The sequence below is a fragment of the Neopelma chrysocephalum genome, unplaced genomic scaffold (assembly GCF_003984885.1).
Source record: "Neopelma chrysocephalum unplaced genomic scaffold, ASM398488v2 Primary Assembly neopelma1_69, whole genome shotgun sequence".
Taxonomy (NCBI): Eukaryota; Metazoa; Chordata; class Aves; order Passeriformes; family Pipridae; genus Neopelma; species Neopelma chrysocephalum.
In genome coordinates, this window is record NW_020897729.1 from 2437173 (window position 1) to 2458768 (window position 21596).

The 21596-nt window shown below is 57.9% G+C and overlaps 1 protein-coding gene across 1 annotated transcript; it reads right to left on the minus strand.

The window, feature by feature from the left end:
* Positions 1–1878: 1878 nt before the first annotated feature.
* NMUR1 (neuromedin U receptor 1) lies at positions 1879–5023 on the minus strand. The gene is made up of 3 exons (XM_027685900.1): positions 4865–5023; positions 3524–4420; positions 1879–2282 (listed from the first exon to the last, which is right to left on the minus strand). Exons 2-3 carry the CDS (start codon positions 4416–4418, stop codon positions 1879–1881), a joined length of 1299 nt encoding a protein of 432 aa, XP_027541701.1. The 5' UTR covers positions 4419–4420; positions 4865–5023.
* Positions 5024–21596: the final 16573 nt, after the last annotated feature.

Below are 21596 nucleotides of genomic sequence, written 5' to 3' on the forward strand. Positions count from 1 at the left end.
GCACTGAAGTGCAGAGTTACGGCAGCCCAATGCCCACCCGCATTCAGCAGCACCCAACAGGACCCACAAGGGCTGAGGAAGGGCTTTGCCCACGGCAGATCCTGCTGTGGGGATGGGAAGTGGAGGGGAGCCATCTGCACTGCCCCTGAGCCAGGGACTGATTGAATCGGGGCAGGAGGGAGTTTGCAAGCTCCAAATCCTGCCCATTTTTATTCACTGGCCTGGCCACAGTCCCGTGTGATGTGCTCAGAAGGGGCTGGAAGCAGAGCAGCAGCTGACAGTGCTCTGCCTGGGGCTTGCTCCTGCTGTATTTCTGCTCAGGTCCCCTCAGGGTCCACGCTGTCCAGAGGCAAGGCCATGGGATGCTGAGCCAAGGAAGCCTCCACAGCTGGCCAGGCGGAATCGGGGCTGGGGAAGTAGTGCAAAGCAAGAGCTCAAGCTGCTTGGACAGTCCCTCAGCTGCCATTTCAGATCCTCAATATTTCATCCTGTGGGAGGACCTGGTGTACACCGGGAAGTCAGCAGCATTGATCTCAGACAGGAAATTGATGGGTCCTTCCAGCCCAGGAGAGTATGACCAGCCAGCCTGTGCTCCCTGGCATTTTCATGACATTTTATGAGCCATGTGCCTGGGGACAGACTGATGGCCACCGCTCCAGAGGCAGCTGTCCCTCTGCAAAAGCCCCAGCCCCAGCTCAGCCTGAGCATCCTGGAGACCAGGAAGGGTGCATGCATCCCACTTATGCCTCCCTGCTGTCCCCTGAATGTGCCTGGACCCTCAGACCCACAGAGGCAGCAGAGCCCTCAGGGAGATCTGGTGAAACACCCTGGTGCCCATCACCCTGGTGCCCACCACCCTGGCACATGGCCCTCTCCAGGAGCACGGCCCAGGTTCAGTCCCATGCTGGGAGCAGTGCTGGGTCTTGGTGGACACAACCAGGGCACAAATCAAGCCAATGACCCTTTTTAATTCTCAGTGAGGCTCAACCCGTGCACAGCAGGGATGGAGAAGGGCTCTCCACATTCCCCAGGGGTTCAGGGGGTCACAGTGGGCAGAGGAAGAAGAGGGTGGCACCCATGAGATGTTGATCAGAGAGGGGAGAGGGGACCATATTCATGGGGCACAAGGACAGGCATGGAGCTGCGCCTTGGCACTACAGGCAGTCTGGGACTCCCTTTGTCCTGTATTTTCCCCTGCAGACTCCAGCTTTGGAGAGAGCAGCCATACTCCTTCCCTTGCCCTCAAAGGGCTGGGAATGCAGGGTGGGAGGAAGGCTGAGAGGAAGGAGCTGTACCATCACCCTGCAGCTGGACACCAGCTGGCCCCACCGGTGCCACAAAATCAGGGTCATGTTGGTGCCAGAGAGCACTGAGGACGTATTGAGGGAGAAGGCACCCACAGACTGCTTTTTCCCCACTCCATCCCATGCAAACCTCTCCTACCTCCATGGGTTTCACCCCAGATAGGAGCACCTCTCAGGGCACCCATCCAGCACTGTGTTCCAAAACAGCCCAGGGTGCCTGACGCCCCCAATACCAGCCCCTGTGGGTTCACCCCACTGGGCTGGGATGCTTTTGGGAATTGCTGGCATATCTCTGACATAGAAATCAACTGTCCCCACACCACAAGGGATGCCTTGGCCAGCCCTAGTGCTGAGCACAGTGCGTGCAATGCATCCAGGGCACAGCATGGCCACTGCCACCATGTCCCTGGAGCAGTGCTATCGATACAACCGGCCTTTGCATCCCAGTGGGATGAGCCCAGAGAGTCAGGGACCCCTTCATTACTCCTGCCCCACTTCCCACCACAGAATGAGTGTCATGTGGATGCTGGTGGTGAGGAAACCTGGTCCCAGTCCTTCCGTGTCTCCCCACTCTTCAGCAGAGGGACACTGTGTGGATGGTGGCCTGGCCCCTCTCCATCTCCTCCAGCTCGTACTCCTCGGCATCAGAGAGAGGCAGCCCGCTGGTGCCGGGCACGGGCTCGCACTCGGTGCTGCGGGTGGTGGTGCGGGTGACGCTGGGCGAGTATTTCCGTGACCACGGCGGGCGGTGGCCGGGGCGGCACATCACCTCCTTGAACATCTCCCGGAAGCGGGTGGACATCAGGTTGTAGAGGATGGGGTTGGCAGCCGAGCTCAGGTAGAAGAAGACACCTGAGATGATGTGGACGTACTGGAACATGTGGAGCATGTTGCTGGTCCAGGTGGAGACAAAACTCCAGACGAGGCGGTCGGTGTGGAAGGGAGCCCAGCAGATCCCGAACACCACCACCAGCACGACTGTGGGGAGATGAGGAGCCAGTGTTACTGGGGGGATGGGGTTTACCAGAGACCTCCAGTCCATGGCCAAGCACTTCCCCATTTCAGCTTTGGCCATAGCAAAGAACAACTGAAAATGTGAGAGAGAAAAGAAGACAGAGAGTGGAAAGGTCCCTCCAGTGCCTTTTGGACTTGTCATGGAGGGGTTTGGAAGTCTGGACAGGATCTCCCTTCCACCATCTCCTGCCAGGGCTGCTCCAGGGCTTCCTGTGCCACATATCTCCATTTCTCATTGGCAGGCAGCAGCCCTGCCACAGCCCTGGGGCCATGCAGCACAGTTTTGGGACCCCCCTATTCCCATCCAGCCCCCAGGAACCTGCCACCTTCACCAGCAAAGTCCAAGGTGCAAGAGCTATTTGTGACCTTTCCTTGTACTCTGGTTTTGGGGGTTTTTTTATAACCCAGCCCTGCTGATGGAAAGCAAAGGAGATAATGTATAGGTAGTCCTGGGGCCCCCTGCTCTGCCATACCTGTGCCACGATGCACCTCTGTGGCATGCAGGGACAGGTCCTCCTTTGTCCCCCTCCCAGCCCTGGTGCCAGGGGAAGCAGAGTTACCGCTTGTCTGGGATGTGGTGGGGAAGCAGCTCTGGCCCTGTTGTTGGACTGGGCTGGGCAACCTGCCATTGCTGTGCCATCACGGGACTAGGAGCATGCAGAGGTCAGCATGCTGGGGAGAGACAGCTACCCATGAGCATCCAGCTCCCACTGCTGGAAGGGGGTCAGACACTGTGGAGACTGTGCTGGGGAGGAGATCAAGAGCACAGAGCAGGGGAACAGAGGATGCTCCAGTTCAGCCTTGGGTCATTGCCCCTGTACAGTCACAGAGGCTGTGGGGCTGGACAGAAATGGTCCCCCTCTGGGAAATCCCATCATTGCCACCAGCATGTGAGGTCTGGGCTGGGGGAAGGGGAGCAGGTTCTCCCATTCCAACTCAACTCCTTTCCCTTTCTCACCCAGCACTTTCCTTGAGGAGAGGAGGTCTCATGGCTGGGAAGGAGCTGTCATGAGAATCCTCATGCTGTACTGGAACAACCAGATCTACCTTTGCCCTGACACCCCACAAGCCAGAGCCACAGCCTTCCTCCAGGATGACCCAGCCTTAGTGCTCTGGACTGTCCATGCCTCAGTTTCCCCCCAGCACCCTCACAACACAGCCTTGGGAGATACTCCCTGGCTCTGCTGTCCCCAGCATTGACTCACACAGCATCTTTGTGACCTGCCTCCTCTTGACTTTCTTCTGCCCCTGGCTCTTGTGGCAGTGGCGGCTACTGCTGGTCTTGGCTCCCAAGGCTTCCAGCATCTTTTCTTTCTTGAGCTGCAGGCCGATAAGAAGATAGAGGACACTGATGGTCCCCATGGGCAGGAAGAAGAAGATGATGGTGGTGATCTGGATGATGAGGTTGTAGGTCAAGCGTGGCTTCACCAGGGTGCAGATCTCTGAATCGGGCACCCGCCCTCGGCCTGGCACATAGAGAGGCTGCAGCCCATGGAGACTGGTGTTGGGAATGGAACAGATGACTGACAAGACCCAGATGGTGACAATGACCTTCTTGGCGTGGTTCCTGGTCACCACGTACTTGGCTTTGAGCGGGTGCACCACAGCGATGTAGCGCTCCACGCTCAGGGCTGTGACGTTGAGGATGGAGGCGAAGCAAACGGCCTCGAAGAGCAGCGTCTTGAAATAGCAGCCACTGGCACCCAGCAGGAAGGGGTAGTTGCTCCACATGTCGTACAGCTCCAGCGGCATCCCCAGCAGCAGCACCAGCAGGTCGGACACGGCCAGGCTGAACAGGTAGTAGTTGGTGGGTGTTCTCATGAACCGGTGCCGGAGGATGACAATGCAGGTGAGTGTGTTGCCCACAGCCCCCACCGAGAAGATCAGCAGGTAGATGACACACACTGGGACAAAGAAGCTGGACCGTCGAGGCCCCAGGTACTTATCCCGCAGCTGCTCCTCCGTCAGGTTGGCATCCTTGGGGTCAAACAAGGTCTCTGGATGAGTCCTATTGCTGAGATCAGGACTGATGGGCTCCACAGGAAAGTCTTGCTGGGACAGGGGGAACTCAGGACTGGAGCAGTTGACGTAAGGATTCATGGCTGCAGAGAGACAGGGAGGTTTGCGGGATGCTTTCCCAACCCCTTTGCTAATCATGCTCCCTCTGTCCCTCTCTCCACTGTCAGGGTGCTGCTGATCACCATTGCTCTGCACCCTTGTGCCCATCCTACCCCAGCCACAGCCTTTCCTTTGGCAAAAATCTCAGAGGAAAATCTCTACCTAGCCTCCCTCCAGGCTTCCCAAGTGCTTCTTGCCCAATTTCCCATCTACAAACAACCCTGGCAGCTCCCCAGCCCACCTTAGCCCCTTTGCCCCACCATCAGGGAAATGTCAGCAGGGCTCTGGAAGCAGAGCAGGACACAGCCCCAAAAGCCAAACCCAAAAATCACTTGCAGCTCCAATTCTACCAGCTGTGCAGAGGGGCTGGCAGGGCGACCATAAAACAGCTGAGGGAAAATTGATTTTCCAACATAAGAAGGACTTACGGCTTGTTGAGAAGCTCCAGTTGAAGGCTGAGGTCCCACCACCCCTGCGCCGGACAGGGTCAGGCTGGGGAGGGAGTGTGGGAGGGGATGGAGACTTTACTGCCTTAAGAGGCAGGCTAACGAAATCTTGCGGCTGCTCTCCCCTCGGCTCAGCTCGGAGAAGCCGCCTGCCCTTATTCACCTTCTCCCTCTTGTTCTTTGTGAGCTGAGAGTCAGGCGGGTGAGCAGGGGATGTGCTGGGGGTTTCCTTTCCCACCGCTGGCTGGGCAAATCCCCGTGCTGAGACCTCTATTCCTGACAGGGGTTGGCTCCTCATCTGCAACGTAGCACTGCCGAAAAGATGCTCCTCAGAGAGAGAGGAAATAACGTTAAAGTAATAAACTCCATTGACTCCGAGAGTCCCAGGGGAGGGCGGTGCAGGCAGGCGTCTCCAGCCCCGCCAGGAGCCTTCGCAACGCGGGCATTTGTCATTTGCATGGCCTCGGTGGTGAGTAAAGCATCGATCAGCCCCGCTGCCGCCCTGGCACTGCCGGGCGCGGGGGCCTGTGCAGCGCCCAGTTGTCCGGGCTCATCCCGGGGACATGCAGATGGACCCTGCGGCTTCTTGGCGTGTCCCCACTTCTAGATGTGCAACCCCTGGGTCACCCGAATCACTCCCCCGTGGAGCAGGTGGCTCCAGCCGGCTCCCGTCACACTTCGGTGCGAGGAAGTTGCTGCGCTCGCAGCATCGCCCCTTGCTCCGTGTCCGGCTCAGCTCCCTCCCCGTTCCCAGTCTGTCTGCTCTCCAGCCTGTCCTCCGTGCGGGCACCCCGTCCTTTGGCAGCCCTCGGCCGCAAGGAGCAGTCCCGCTTTGCCGTCCCGCAGCCCCCCGCACACACTCGCACAGATACGCGCACACAGAGGTACTCACGCGTTCCTGAGCCCCACGGGAGCGTGTCGAGGATGCGTGTCCCCGCTCCACCCGCGCCTCCTCTCTCCTCCACGTGCTGCACCTGCCCGAGACCCTCCTGGAGCCGGCGGAGCCCACGGGCTCCCGCTCCCCTTGCGGAGGCGAAGGGCTGTCGGCTGCGGGGCGGGGGCTCCCCGGCCCCAGGCTCTCCAGCCCGCCCCGACCCCTCGGAGGTGGGGAGGAGGCGGCGGGTGAGTAAGGGGGGAGTGGGTAAGGGGGGAGGCGGCTGCGAATCTCTCCGCCGCTCCGTGCGACGGCTGCGGGCACTGCCACCCCGCGGGACGGGACGGGCAGGTGCCCGTGTGCACAGGGACACGCATCGGTCTCTTCATCCTCTCTGAGGGTGGCAGGGCGTAGGTGGACCCGGTTCCCCCTGAGGATGACACCTTGAAGGGCTTTGGCACCCCGGGACCCTCCTCATTCAGCATATCCCAGCATCATCCCACTCTGCACAGAGGCTGAACTGGGCAGGATGGAGCTGAAAGAGCCTCCGGTGAGGCTGGATTCGAGCAGGCAGTGTAGGGATCTTGGAGAGGGAGCGTGGAGAGACTTACCAGGAGAGACCTTTGCTCCCCGCTCCCACTCGGGCTGAGCCCCAGCACTGCTGAGCCTGGCGCCTGTGACCAGGATGTGAGGAGCTAACTGGATCCCTTGGCCTCCAGCATCAGGACACTGCCCCTGGGGTGCTGCACTCCCAAATCCTCCTCCTGATGCCAGAGCACACAGCAGATGGGAGCAGCAGCACTCACCCCTCGATGCTTTTGCTCAAAGAAATTTCAGAGCAGGCGAGGGATGACAGGGCAAGACGATCAAAGCCCTGGTCTGGCTTGGTAGCCTTAAGCTGGCTCTACCTCTGCTCACAGCAGCAAAGAGGCATCAAGCAGAGGGACCTGGCAGAGCAAACACACTGAGGGCTGGAATTGTCCAGGGCTGCCCTGAGACATGACTTTCCTCGGAAAATCATCTTTTTCCCCAGAGGAAAGGAATTGCTGAAGCCAAAGGGCTGGAGGGTAAATGAGTGTAAACAAGACATTACTCAAGGGAAGAAATCAACAAGCTGGAAATAGTGTCTGAAATGGTGAGGGAGAGGGAGAAGAGTTGCTGCCTGCTCCTATGGAAGCAATGAAGGAAATGAAACTTCATCCCCTTTGGGGAAATGGAGACAGTAACACAGGGGTTTATGGCACAGTGCTGGTGACAGCTGGGACAGAACACATGGACAGCAGCCAGATGATGCTGGCAGGGACTCAGCAGGACTGGCTCAGCAGATGCCAGGATGGGTGACAGTGCCAGGGAAGTGGCACGTTGCAGGTCACAGTCCCTGTGTGGCAAAGCCATAATCAGGAGCTAATAAGGCATGAATTTCTGTCCCTGCCTCCAGACAGTGCACAGGCTGTTTTCCTTGGGGAATGCCTGAGGCAGAGGACGGATCTGTGCCAGTGCAGAGACAGGTTGTGCTGTACTGCTGAGGCACAAGGAGCCTGAACACAAGCCCACTTCAGGGATTGCAACAGGGAAAGAAACATTCCTGGAAATCTCTCTCCCTTCTATCCCTCAGCTGTCCCTTCTGTTTTCTGGCCACCCTGATGAGAATGGTAACACTCACCCTGATGAGCCAGCTCCCAGCGCAGTCCCAGCTGTTCCCCAAGCTCTGTGCAGTTACACAGCCATCTCCCCACCCTTGGGGCAGTTCCCTGCATGCAGCCACAATGCCTCCCACCCCTGTCTCGTACCTCATCCACGCCCAGGCTTTGCTGCAGGGCAGCCCTGGGGAGCCCCCTGAGCTCTGCACCTCTGTCCTTGTCCCTGCAGGGACCCCCATGGCTCATTTGTCCTGCACTTCCTGGAGCATTAGGGGATATCTGCTGGGACTGAGATGTTTGGAGGTTTCTTGGGTTGGAGCAAAGCAATGGAGATGCTGCTGAGCTCTTGACAAACTTCAACATCTGTTTCCCTAAAGTCTCCTTTCCTAGCTGAAGACAGCAGGCACATAGTAAGGATGGTGAGCAAGGAGCAAACAGAGCTTGGTTTACTCAGAGCTGAACCACAGCTTTACCCATCCCTCCCCAGGTTGTCAGATCCTGACTTTCAGGTGGCAACAGACCTCTCTGTCCCACTTATGACCCACAGTCCAGCTCTCCCAGCCCCAGTTTTCCTGGGACACCAGAACCACCAGACATGGGGTCCTTCTCCCTTTGCCTCCATCACTTGCATCAGCCTGCTCGAGCATCCCACATAACTGGGGCCTCAACAGCTGCTCCCCCCCTACCTTCTGTCATCTCTTTGAGAAGAGTTGGTAGCTCTCAGGGACTGACTGCACATCACTTCTTTCCCTTGGATCTGTGTTTCTTGCTACACCCCACCTCTGAGGCCCCACACGTCTAATGTGATGATCCAGTCAGAATGATCCAAACTCTTTTTCAATTTTCTGATAAACCAAATGACAAGGAGGTGACAACCCCTCTTCCACTTCTGCTCCCTCACTGCTTAAAAGAGGGTGAACTGCACATGGGAGCATGATCCTTCAACCTATTCCCCTTATCAGGTATTTTATTATATTAACCCTGCCTGGGGAGGTAGCAAGGGGAATGACGAGCAGCACAGCAAAACCTGCTCCTCCCCACGATCTGTCAGCCACATCCCAGCCATCTCCATGGCCAGACTGTCTCTGGGTTAGGCTAAAATTGCTCCTGCTCCCTGATGTAGACCCATCCCTCCCAGTGAACCAGCCAGTGTGGAGGTTGTCCCTACTGGTAGCTGGGTCCCTCCACAGGGGGGTTAAGGTTGGCACACAGAAGTTGAGAAAGCACAGCTCTGCAGCATTTCCAGGAGAATTAAGAGGCCAAAAGTGAAGACAAACAGCAGTTTTGAAGCTTGAGAGGCACAGCCCTAATAACCAACTGCATCCACTCCTGGCTCTTTTCAAGAGTGCATCACAGTAATTGCAGGGCAGCCCAGCACAGCCTTTTAGAGCTGTCTATGCTCCGTCCCTGCTTCTTCCCCCACTTTGCAGTTTTAATTAACAACCTCTGGTCCTGAGCACAAAAAGCCACCAAGCCAGAGTGACACTGCATCCAGGAGGAAAACTGAGGCATGAACAGTTGCTTGTCCCCTCCGTGCCATCCTGCAGCAGGCATGTGTCCCCCAGGTCTGCTGGGGGGACAGGAAAGTCAGGCACTCTGTGAGCAGGTATTCAGGCCCCATGGCAACCATAAGTTTGCTAATCAGGGCTGGCACACACTTGAAGTGCTTTTTCATCTGGCAGGAGCACTGGGCTCTTGCAGGTCCCCATCAGGCCAAGTTGCCCGGTGGTGCTGCCTTGGCTGTGCTCCCTGCACAGTGATGGAGTGGGATGAGGGCTGGATGCAGCCAGGGCACCCTGACAAGAAGTTGCACGGTCCCAGCACTGTGTCCTCCATCTAGCATGAGGCTGGGGACCATGTTTTTCTACTGAGGCCGGGGTGAATCACCCAAGATCAGAAAAGGATCAGATTATTTCACCCCAAGCTGTGGATGTGTCTGTCAGCCAGGGCTTGACTAATAACACACTGTTTTCCTGCCTCCCCCTTGCCACCTCCTTGCCACCTCCTTCAGCTTCTATCTGATGCTGCTCCATGGCAATGCAGGTGGCATTTTGTACCTGGAGAGGAGAGATCCAGATGCAAGAAGAGAGGTCTTGTAGCACTCAGCTCCCTGCCCAGGATACAGCTACTACCATGTTTTCCTTAACCTGGAAAATTCCATTTTGGGGAGAATGAGAGGCAGCCCACAGCAGGTGCCAGGGCTGCAGCAGAGTGCTCTGCCAGCCTCAGAGGCAGCAAACAAGCTGTGATGGAAATCCCTTGTTTTGGCTGAAATCTGCCCTATGACAAAGACTGTGGCACACTCAGTGGGCAGCAGGGACTCGGCACCTGGCCAGACCAGTTCTTCCCTTGCTCAGTAGCGCAGCCAAGCCAGGGAACACCCAAAGTAACATTTTGCCAGCTAGAAACATCCTGGCCAACACATAACGAGCTTGGGACCACTTCATCTCCAGCAAGACAATCTCTTCAACACATTTCAATGGAGCATGGGTCCAGGCCATTTTCCCAAGCATCAAGAAGTCACTTTGTGGGTTTTATTACTTTCCAAGTCTCCTCCTTTTTTAGTTACCAAAAATATGTAACTACATGGTATAGCACAGGGATGGCTCTCTCCATTCCCCTTGGTTCAGAGCCACTTTTTTGGGTTGATTTAAGATGCCCCCCAGGTCTCCCAGGATTGATTGCCAAGACTTTTGTTACCTCCCCCACTGGGCCATGGTAGATATTAATTCCCTGCACAGCTCTCAGCACCCAATTCATAAGTCTTTAAATGGGCCTGGGAAGAAGCTTTCAGCTGGAAGGAAAAAGAGCTGCTCAAGCTCTGCAAAACCTCATTTGCAAAGAATACCAGGCGAGGAAATGACATTTCTGTGATGGGCTCCATTTGCCATGTAGTGATTCACTCTCCAAGTCAAAATCAAAACCTATAGTCATAAAAAAACCTCAATCAGCTACAACAACATCCCAATGAAACATAAGCATGGCAGCAAATAGAGATGCAGGATAGAGAAAGTCAATGCAGGATCTGCAGCACTTGCCCTGGAAGTAATTTGCAAATGAGGATCTCCCAGGTCTGGGATGGGATGGGATAGGGCTGAGGGACAGGACCATGGCAATGGCAGGGATGAGGTCTGCTGCGAGTGCCTTGTTCTTCATGCTGACACCCCCAGACACCAATTTAATCATCACATTAATGATACTGCAATTTTCCTTATTGCTTTATTCCTTTTCAGTATGACAGCTGGTGACTGGGGAGGGTGGGAGTATCTTGCACTGGTTGCTGGTGCCTTTACTGGTTCACTGGGAGAACAAAGAGCTGGGGGTAAGAGAGTGGCTGCTTTGGGGAGAAGGGCAGGGAGCCCTCCCCACATCTGCAGCATCCTCCCCCAGGGCACAAGAAAAGTTCAATGGGGCAGGTGGGAGAGGTGGGAAGGCTTTGGAGAGGGTCACACTAACCTGTCACCTGAAATATCACACCCACAGCATTTCAACCGACTATGGACCCTATAATGGTAAAGTGGGGGACCTCCTGGAAGAGCTGGGCTCAGGGCTCCCAGTGAGGCCCCTGCACCTCCCTATCCAGCTGGCAAGCCAAGGGTGCTGCCAGTCCTCCATACAGACTGTCCCACATGCCACAGTACACTCCCAAACCTGGGAATAGGCTCTGGGATGGCTACACACACACACACACACACACACACTCACTCACTCACACTCACTCACTCACTCACACACTCACACACTCACACTCACTCCCACTTCTGCCCAGACCCCATCACAGCCCTGATGCTGCCTCCTTTTCAAATATGGAGACCCTATTAGCCTTCCTGCCCTGTTAGCCCTTCTCCCCTATTAGCCCCTTTATAGTCCTGGGACCACCCACCTCTCTGCCAGGCTGGGCAGCACCTGGGTAAAGGGATGGGCTGGGTTAACCCTCCACTTGCCAGCCACCAGCCTAATTCCACCCTCACCAGCAAATCTATAGGAGAGGGTTGGGGACAGCTGTGCATCCACATGTTTCAACCATCCTGCCTCACCCCATCCCACCAATCCACTCTCCTGTGTCTCAGTTTTCCTCTCTGTCCCTGCCTGCTGCAGCAGTTCCAAGGAAATTCCTGTTTTCTCCTCTCTTCCCTCCTTGAAGTGTTTCCCAGATGGGCAGGCACCTTTCCCCATCCCAGCTGTCTCACAAGGCTTGGGGCATGCACACCCTGCTTCCAGCATCTCTGGGACTGCTGGGAGGGTCTGGAGCACAAAATCAACCCATAATGGCTCCCCGATGGCCTTGATTGGGTTTTCCAGCCAGGCTTGGTGGCCTCCTAGATGTCTCTTGGCCTCTGTTTGCTTCCATGCCCAAAGTCCCCAGGAGCTGAACATTTTCAGCCTCTCCATCAGGAAGTCAGGATTAAATGCCAGGTCTGGCTGGGATTTCCTCTCCCCGGCTGTGCCAGACTGTTCTGGCAGAAGTGCTGCCTGGCAGCCTGGCACTGTCTGCCTGAATTTGGCCCAGATCCCATTTATTCCATGATTTTCCCTGGCCCAGAGCCTCTCTCATTCTTGCTGACACCATGGCAGCCTCCTGCTCTCAGCCCCAGCCTCTGATGTACCCAAAATTTCCCTCATGCAGGTGAGGGTCTGGGGCTTCCAGAAGCTGATGAAGACAGCAGCAGTATTTAGTGGAAAGCAGGAATTTGGAGAGGACTTTAGTGCATTAGACACATAGTCAAAACGTGGCACCTAATTCAGCCAGGACTGGTGTGAATCCCATTCCACACGGCTGCCACTAATGACGGGCTTTAAATAAACAAGCAAATGCTGGGCAAAAGGGAGGGACTTTCCTCTGACGTCACACAGCATTGGCTGTAATATTTCTTCTCTATCTCTCACTCCACCCATCTCCAGTCCCCATCTGGCAGGTTATTTCCATCCTGCTCCCTTTTCCCACCAATAATGTGTCCAACACTACCCAAACCTGGGGAACGACAAGGTGTGAATGAGAAAGCTTCTGGTGTGACGCCACGAGCTGCCGTTCATTCCAAGAGTTCCAAGAGCGCCAGGAGCATCATTTCAAACCCTCCCTTTCTGATGCTTTATGCCTGCATTAATTTATGATATTTACATCCACCATAAAGTGACCAGAGCAGAGCTGCTGCATCCCTACTCTGGGTTTGGATGTGGTGCTGGGTGATGGTTTGAAGTGGGGGAAATTCACTGGTCAGAGCAGGGATTTGGGGCCGCCCCAAGGTGCGGGGAGCACCCTCTTTGCTGCCACAGCCGCTGTTTTCGGACACATCTGGCCTCAAATTCGCTGCACAGGGAGCTGGGCTGGAGGAGAGCTTTGGTAAGGGGGTGCAGGCCCTCGAGATTGGGGCTGCGAGCCCCCGACAGAGACAGACACACGGATTTTCTCTCCCCGGGGTGTGTGGCGGCTGGAAGGCGGTTTCGTGGCATTTACAAACCGCGCGGAGGGGTGACAGCTCCGCCCGGCCTCCTGGGGCTGTGGCGTGTCCGTGCGCCCCGACGCCGCGATGATGGGCGGTCGTGCCCGCGATTCGTGGCATTTTGGCTCCCTCTGGTGGGAACACGTGTGAAGTCCGGCGTGTCCCAGCCACGGGCCACCACTGGCCACCCTGCTGGCGTAAGGCTCCCGGGCAGGACAGGTATTCGCCCGCACCCGCGTGGTAGGCTGGAGGGGTGGGGGTCGCGTTGTATGCACTCACTGCAGCCCCCAGGGACCCCCTTGGCTGGGCACGGTGAGGGGGGCACCCTGGGGACATGCTGACATGGCGACCCCCTGGGGAAAGGGAGGCCTGGAGCAGGTCTGGGCTTGTCCATGGGGAAGAGTTCGCTGGAAAATGGGGAAGAAGGAATATGAAATGAGGGGAAAAAGAAGGTCAAATAGGGGGAGAAAGTTCTCATGTGGCAGAGATCCTCTCTTGGGACTTGGGGGGCAGAGCATATCCCCCCCGCCCTCCAGTCCCATCACATCTTTCCATGTCTGGCCACTTGTGGTCATTTATTGCCTCCCTTTCCATCGTCAAGGGAATTTGGGGGGTTCCTCACCAGATCAGGAGGTGCTTCACTCCTTAATGTAGTCACAGTTTGGGGGTGGCCAGAGCAGCTTGGGTACAGCAGTAGGGATGATGGGGTGGGGAAGGAGGGGGCACAGCGCTGGTGGCTGAGGGGAAGATGCAGGCAGAGGACAAGATTTTGGGAGATTTGGGGTGGTGGGAGTGGGACGTAAAACTCCCTGGTGTTCAGGACAGCCCAGGAAAGCAGCACTGCCAAGCTCAGTCCCTCCACCGAGGAAAGGGACAAGGGATTTGTGAAAGTGTCGTGTGTCCACACGATGGCACCAGACTTGGAGCAGTGTCCCCAGCCGCAGTGGCATGGCAGGACCCAGTCTCCGAGCCTTAGAGTTGTGTGATCCTGCATCTGGGAGCAATGATGTCTTTCTTGGCAGTGCTCCACTCGAGGGTAAGAGCTGTGCAGCAGCTCCCTGCGAGCAGCTACTCTCAGCATCCCTCCAGCTTTGGATGCTCCTGCTTTTGCCTCAGGTGTAAAACAGAAGGGAGGTGTCTAAAACGTGATCCTTGTTTCTCTGCTTCATCCCCTGGTCTCATATTCTGTCACCTCTCTACAAGCCTCACCTGGCTCAGGTGAGCACAGAGCCACCGTGCCTGGCACATGCTCCCTGCAGCAGGGGCAGAGCGTCCCACCTCCCCATCCTCCAGACAAACCACAGCCCCCTCCCCTGGGAAGGAGGGAAGCAGTGAGTGGAGGAGGTGGATGCAGGGGAGCGGGGGCCAGAGGGACAGGTCCTATCCTTGAGCAGCTGGCAGGGCATCTGGGGGCTGCTCAGTGAAGACTGGGATTCCTTGTTTGGGATCTGGCAGATGAGGGTTTTGACTGTCCTGTCCCACAATAGTTGGGGTGAGGAGCAGGAGACAGGCTGAAGACATCACAGAGGGCTTGCAATAATGGCAAGCCTACAAATCACCTGGATTAAACCACAGGCTATGTGAGAGTCCCAGCAGATCCTGCACAAGCTCAGCACCAGCAGGATTAGTCCCCAAACTTGTCAGTGGGCAGCCAGGCTCTTCTCCATCCCCAGTGCAGCCTTGTGCTCCGGGCTGGCTGCTGCAGGCCAGGATTCCCTTGGAGACTCCACTGAACTCTTCCCAAGGAATACAGGATATCCTTCCGCTCCCTTCATTGCAGCCAGATTTTCCTCTGAGCCTCCTCCCAAAAGGCAACATGCATTAGTAGAGCATGAGGCCTCCAGAGGGGACTCTGGGGAGCCCAGGGTTTGTTCAGTGTCCCTCTGATGGAGCTCCCCCTTTGCCCATGTGCTTCAGCACAGTCGAGGCTTTCCACTGCCCTCAGCTTGACCTGCTGCAAAGTTTGCACAGGCCCAGTGGGGAGCTTTCCTTGTTTGTCTCTGCAGTGGGCCCAGGGGTCCAACAGAGCAGCAATGCACAGGGTGCTCCCTGTGCCATCGGGACTGGCATGTGTCACAGACAGGGCTGTGAGGCCCCTCCACCCCCTGCTCCATCCCCCAGCCATAGCTCCAGCCAGACCCCTCATCTCCATAACTTCAGCAGAAAACCTTTCCCTGCTCTCTCCCCAGCTGCCCATTTCCCTGGGGAGTCACCCGCGCTCCCTGTCCCCATGTCCTCCCTTCCTCCCTCTGGAGTCCTGCAGCTCCCCAGCCCCAGCAAGCTCAGCAGCTGTTTAAGCAGCAGCGAGCCAAGATCCCATCACAGCAAACAGTGTCTTGGTGCAGCCTCACGCTCCTCCGTCTGCCCATCTCCATCTGCCAGCTCTTGTCCTACATCTTGACTGGCAGCGCCATGCGAGCAGCATCTGCCCCTTCCCCGTCCCTCTGTCCTCTCTGTCCCTCCTGTGCAGGATGGATATTTGGCTCAAAGGTCTCCACAAGGCTTGGGAAATAACACGGAGGCTGAGGGCTCACTGGAGCAAAGGAAGACGCTGCAGGACACCGAGTTTGGCCAAACCCAAGGTTTCAAGAAGAGGTGCTCAGCTACTAACCCCAGGAAACCCCTTTCCCACTCAGCATCCTTAGAAGGGCTCAAGCTGCATATCCTGGCTTTCCCTGTCTCCCTCTATCCACCCAAGCTGGCTGCTGCCTGCCTGGCACAGCTCTAAGTAGCTTTGGCTAAATCCCCGTCCAGAGGAAGCTGCTAATCCCTGTGGCTTCATGGCCAGCAGGATCACTGGAGCAGGCAGCAGGCTCAGGGGTGGCAGGGTGGAGGGATGGGGCAGGTCCCCAGGGAAAAGGGGCAGTGAGTGGTCATGCCCATGGGTCCACTGCTGCCACGCCAGCTGAACAAAGCCACTGGCTGCGATGGTGCCTGGCCTGGCCGTGGTCCCAGAGACAGTGGCAGGACAGGAGCAGGGATTTGTGCCTCGGAAGGAGCAGCTCCGTTGCTTTCCATGGAGCAGATGTCAGGGTTTAGGAATAAATTGCCTCCAGCAGGAATGCAAGCTGGAGAGATGTAAAATCCACAGCTTTTCAGCAGTCACGGGGACTGGAACCAGAGTGGAAAATGGGCTGCAGTGCCGGGACGTGGCCAAGCCCCCCAAGTGGGCCCCACTGCCCCAAGCCCACCCTGCCAACCCGTGCACACTCCCCATGGAGCCCAGCTCCACCGCTGCCTGTTTCCACGGGGAAGCACATTTCCCATGGAAGCACATTTCCCGTGGAACAAGAGGACGTTCCCGACGCAGGCAGCTTTTCCGCCAGGATTTCTAAAAATAATATCTCGGGACAAGCCAAAACAAAAAAAAGAAGCTTTATTTTCCTTTTTTCACTGTTTAAATGCGAAGCTTTTGCGGCTCCCCGGGGGGTACACCACTCTCCCCGCCTTCGTGCCCGCCCCCCGCTCGGGGGTACGTAGGGGGACCGCCCCTGGGGCCGCCCTCCGGTCCCGGGGGAGGCCCCGCATCCCCCTCCTCCGTCTCACCGGCCCGTCGCCATAGCGACAGTGACCTCACACGGGGATGGGCGAGCGGACCGGTCGCGTAGCAACATTCCTGGTGACATCAGGAGCCCGGTGCGGTTCCCACGGCAACCCGCGGGGCAGGGAGGGAGCTAGGGGCCGTTCGCGGGGGGACCCCAGGCCGGAGGGGCTGGGTCAGTGGCGGGTTCCCCTCCCACCCGCAGCCACCGTCTCGCCGGGAGCCCCCGAGCCCCGCGGGAAAAGGGTTAATGTGAATAAATCAGCATATCTTAGTGACGTCACCCCCGCTGCAGCCAACGACGGGGGGGGGAGGAAAATAAGGAAATGACCCCCCGCCGGACCCCACGGGGGTCTCGGGGGGGCAAAAAGAGGCAACGTACCACCCACCACCACCCAAACCCTCCGCATGGCTCAGCCGCACCCCACCCCTGCCCGGGGGCACCAACCCCGCCCCGGCTCCCCCCATGCTGGGAAGGGCACGGAGCTCATGCTCGGTGGGGGACAGGGCAGCAGCGGCTCTTGATGCAGAAGCACGGAAAGGTTTAGGCCGGGTGCTCCAGGGGTACAGCCAGGTGAGTGCGTGTCCTGGGTGAAGCATCTGGAGTGAGATGCTTCCTGCCCCCCAGGCAAACCAGCGTGCACCTTTCATCCCTGGGAGATGCATCCTTCCCCCCACCCACTGCGGGCACCCCTCCCCCTGGCAAACACTCCCAGACCCTGCACACCCTCTCCTGTGGCTCCTGGCCCTGGATGTGCCTCCAGCCTCAAGTGAGGCCAGGGAAAAGCACAGCTTTTTTGGACCCTGGATAAACCCCTCACCACCCTGGGCTACCAGTCCCCGAGCTGGGATGGTGAGGCGACGCTCAGAGGGGTGACCAGTGTCACCGGAGGCCTTTGCAGAAGTTAATCCCCAGCATCCTCGGTGTCCCCGGTGGGATTAGCCACTAGATCGCACTCTTGCTTTACGCAGGGGTGAGGGAGCTGGCAGGTACTTGGCAGCAGGGAACGGGATGCTGGAGGCAGCCTGTTCACCCAAGCGCTACCCACCACGTAAGACGTAATTCCAAACGGGGTGCGCTGCAGCGGCTGGGAGAGAGCCAGCTCCTCCGGCCCCGCCGGCAGCCAAAAATAGCCACGGCGGGGTGACTTTCAGCAGGGAAGTGATCTGCATGGCTCTACGGGCAGGGTGCTGCGTGCTGAAATGCAGCTGCCTCCAGGGAAGCAACTGCTCATCCCTTGGGATGAAAGTGGAAAGGATTAGGGGGTGATCTTGCTGGGGAAGGAGGGCTGGACTTGTTTTGCAGCTTGTCTGGACACAGTCCTGTCGGTGCGATAATCACCCCTTCCTGGGACAGCTGGCTCCACAGGAGAGCACCTACATGCCAGCCACTCACCATCACTGGGAGAGGCTGGATTCATCCCCATGACCCAATGCACGCTGCAAATTCCCCTCATGCATTTATTTCTCTCTCGGTCACTGTGACTCACGCTCTCCATCTGCCTGTTTACAGGCTGTTTTCCCAAGGTCCCTGTGGAGGCAATGACTGGTTGGGAAGAACTGGGCTATTTGCCCAGATACTTGAGGGAAAGCCCCTAGAAGTCTGGGAGCAGGAGGGAAGGGGCAGGAGCTGGACGCTGGCACACTGGGACCTCTCTGAAGGGACAGAGGCCACTGTGTATCCCACAGCCCAGCTACACCCACAGACTGGCTACACCCACAGACTGGCTACACCCAGGAGCCTGGGGCAGTGCTGGGTCTGGCACCACCAGCCTGCCTGGCATTGCTCTGGCAGCCGGGCGCCTGCAGGGCAGAGGTGGGTACCACCCACACCACTCCAGCTCCAAAAGGTCAAGCGTCACCAGCCTGGAAATGGCACCCACACTGCTTCCCTTCATTTCCCATCAGTGGGTGTCCGGTGTGCCAAGCCCCCTTGAAGCAGGGATGGGGGGAAGGCCCTCAATGGGATCACAAAGAGATGGAGGGCTGATGGTAAGGGAAGGGCAGGAGGATGGAGGGAGTCCCAAGGGCTGGCAAGTTCCCCTTGAAATAGCCCCAGAGGGAGGTTCCCAGTGTGAGCATCCCCTCCCTGCATCCTGGCCCTGCCTCCCTGGGGATGCTGAGGCACAAGGGAGGGGGAGCGGTGAGGGGAGGAGGCTGTGCTTTGTGGTTTCACGGTGCATCTGTGCCCTTTGAATTCCCATGTGAATGTGGAGGTGGTAAAATGTCACCAGCTGGGCCGTGGGGAAGGGGGCCGGGTGCATAAAACCCCAACAAAGGGCAGGCATTGTCTGGGGAGAGGCGGCAGGGGGCCAGCCAGCCCCTGCCACCCCACAGCTCAGGTGCTGATGAAAAGGCAGTTTTATCCCCCCCAAGCTCCTTGTGGGAGGCAATGCAGATCCCTGGCATCTTGGGGCATGGTCCAGACAAATCCCCCTGGGACTCCTCCTAGGGGGAGCTGGAGGGGAGCACAGTGTGCCCCACCCCACTGACCCCACTCTGGGCTGCTGGGGCTGCTCTCCCCTACCCAGCCTCCCATTCCCACATCCTGGCAAGCCTGACCTGCGTGGGCTGATGGGATGATCTCGCTCAGGCTTGAGGAGCAGCCCGGCCCCCCCGCCCGGCTTCTCCATTTCAGGACCTTTTATGGCCATTGGCTCCAGCAGGGCAGCAGCCAGGGTGACTTCCCAGTTGGCCAGATTCCTGCCAGGAGTCACCCAGGGATGCCCTGGAGGCAGTTCACCCTCTGCAGTCCCAGGCACCAGTTCCTGCTGTGGAACAGCAGTGTTGTGGGGGCACTGCCTCCTGTACACTGCCACGTTTACTTTGTGCCTGCTGCCGTGCATGGAGGTCGATGGATCAACGGACACTCCCAAATACTTTGCAAGGGTGTTGTGAACTCCACAGGGTCCTGACTGGAGGAACTGTAGCACAAAAAGTCCCCTCCCCTGCCATGAAGCAGGGCTGAACACCCCAGCTCTGCTTTGGGGTGATGTGCTGGAGAGCTGGTGGGCACAGGGTGGGTGGAGGAAGGCAAGCCCTCACCTCCATCCCTGGGCAGTCGAGCTCCTGTGCTCCACCCTGGAGCCGGCTGCACATAGAGAGAGGGGAAGCAGTCCCCCAGCCCCGGGATGAAAGGTGTTGCTGCAAACATCACCCGTCATTTCCTCCTCTGTGGCGGGAGCTATGGAACAGGTTCTTCAGCAACCCCCTGGCACGGCAACAGGACAGGGAGAGGCCGGGAAAGGTGCCAGCCGAGACTTGGCACTGCCATCCAGAACTGCCCTGTGCGCTGCCTGGAAAGAGGCACCCCAAACCCTGGCTGTGCCAGTGGAAAGCCAAGCTGGATGGGTGCTGGAGGGTGCTGTGTAGGCCACTAATCTAGGTCAAAAAACCCCAGGAGACAGCTGTAGGGGAAAATACAGATGTAGTGTGTTCACAGGGTTGGGAACCAACTCAGCAGCTGAGCAAGGTGGCCAAGGCTGCATCCTGCCCTGCTGGGTTGGTGGCAAGATCCCCCCTCCCAGCTGTAAACCAGGGTCCCATACAGGGTCCCCATCCCTGTTCCCAGACTGCTGGGGGCAAGGGGCAGATGTGTCGGCAGCTCCAGAGCACATGTATCCCAGTGTGAGCCCAAGTGTGGGAGTTTTCAGGGCTTTGACGCAGGAGATGTGTGATGGGAGAATTGTTGCCAAGCTCGGAGAAGGATCCAATCGCACCAGGGTGCTCTCAGCAGATTAAGGATTGGAAAGCTCTGGTAATTACTTTGCAGTATAAAAATAGGCCTGGCTTTATCCCTCACCCTGATCTCCCACTCCTGCCTCTGCCTGCCCCCACTTCTCCCCCCACACCCAAGGGTGAGCAGATGTCACCCACCCAGCGAGCACAGCAGGAGGGCACAACACAGCTGCTGGCCTGGTGCTGGCATTTCTGGATGGAGGGGGTAAAAAACATGGAGAAGGGGTCCAGGATGGGGTGGTGACAGCAGCACAGCAATGGCATCTGGCTGGCACGTGCAAACCGTGCGGATCGGGAGGCTGGGAGAGGAGCCGGGGCACGCACGGAGGCGTCCCGGCATACTGCAAGGCATTGTGCCAGGGAGGGAAGGGCCCGGCGACATCAGCAGAGCAGATGTCTGGTCAGGAGAGGACTATGTCTGTAGGACCATCTGACACAAAGAGGGAACATGGCTCTGGCCCTGGTCATCACCACATGCTGGTGGCTCCGAGAGGACCCAAGAGAAGGCTGCTCCACACACAGAGTGTGGTGCAGCATGGATTGACTTGGGGCAGTTCCCAGACCTCCCTTTTCCCTTTGCTGGGGTCTGGGAACACATGGTGGTTGGAAACACAGGGACAAAGCATGTGGGAAACACTCCTGGACGTGTAGTCCGGCCTGTCCTCTCACCTTCTCCCGCAGGCTGCAATAGCTCTGGCCAATCTGTGTCTCTTGGTAAAGTTAAAACACAGACTCTCCTTCATCTCTATCCTTGCACGGTGCCACACTCCCTTGCCAGAGCATGCCTGGCCAAGACCAAAGGAAAAGGTGGTCCCTGCAACCTCCCTGCGAGGCACCCAGCATGCAGGCAGCATTGCAGGCAGTGTTGCAGGCAGCACTGCAGGCAGAGTAGCACGCGGGAATCTGTAGTCTGGCAGCAAGCCCCAGCATGTTCCATGCAGCCCGTTCAGCCCTGGGGGCTCCCACCCACCCCAGCCCGGCCAGGGAAACGGCTCAGCTGCATCCAGAGGCTTCTGGAGGGGGGGTGGGCGGCAGCTGCCAGCCCCATTCCAGGCCATGCAAACCTCGGGCTAGTGGAGCAGCGCTATAAATATCTCCTTTTGCGAGACCCGGTCACGCAGCCGAGATCACATAAGGGGAAGCGCTGCCCTCCTGGTCTCCGAGCCTTGGTGCCTGCGCAGCACAGCCCGGTTGCCCGGAGTTCCCCCATCTCCAGGTTCACGGCAAGGGCACTGGGGTGCAGAGCCCAGAGGTGGCTGGTGGAGCACTGGGCGGATTGTATGGGCAAGCACAGGCGGCATTTCTGTCACCAGCACAGAGAGTGGGCAGTACCAGCCCCACGGATCCCCCATCTGCCCCCCAGCCACCCCCACTGCCGCCCCCATCCTCCTTTACAAGTGCAACTTCCCTAAATCCACCTCATACAGTGCCACAAACCCCCCGCATGGCATGCGTTCCCCCCCCCCCCCCCCCCCCCCCC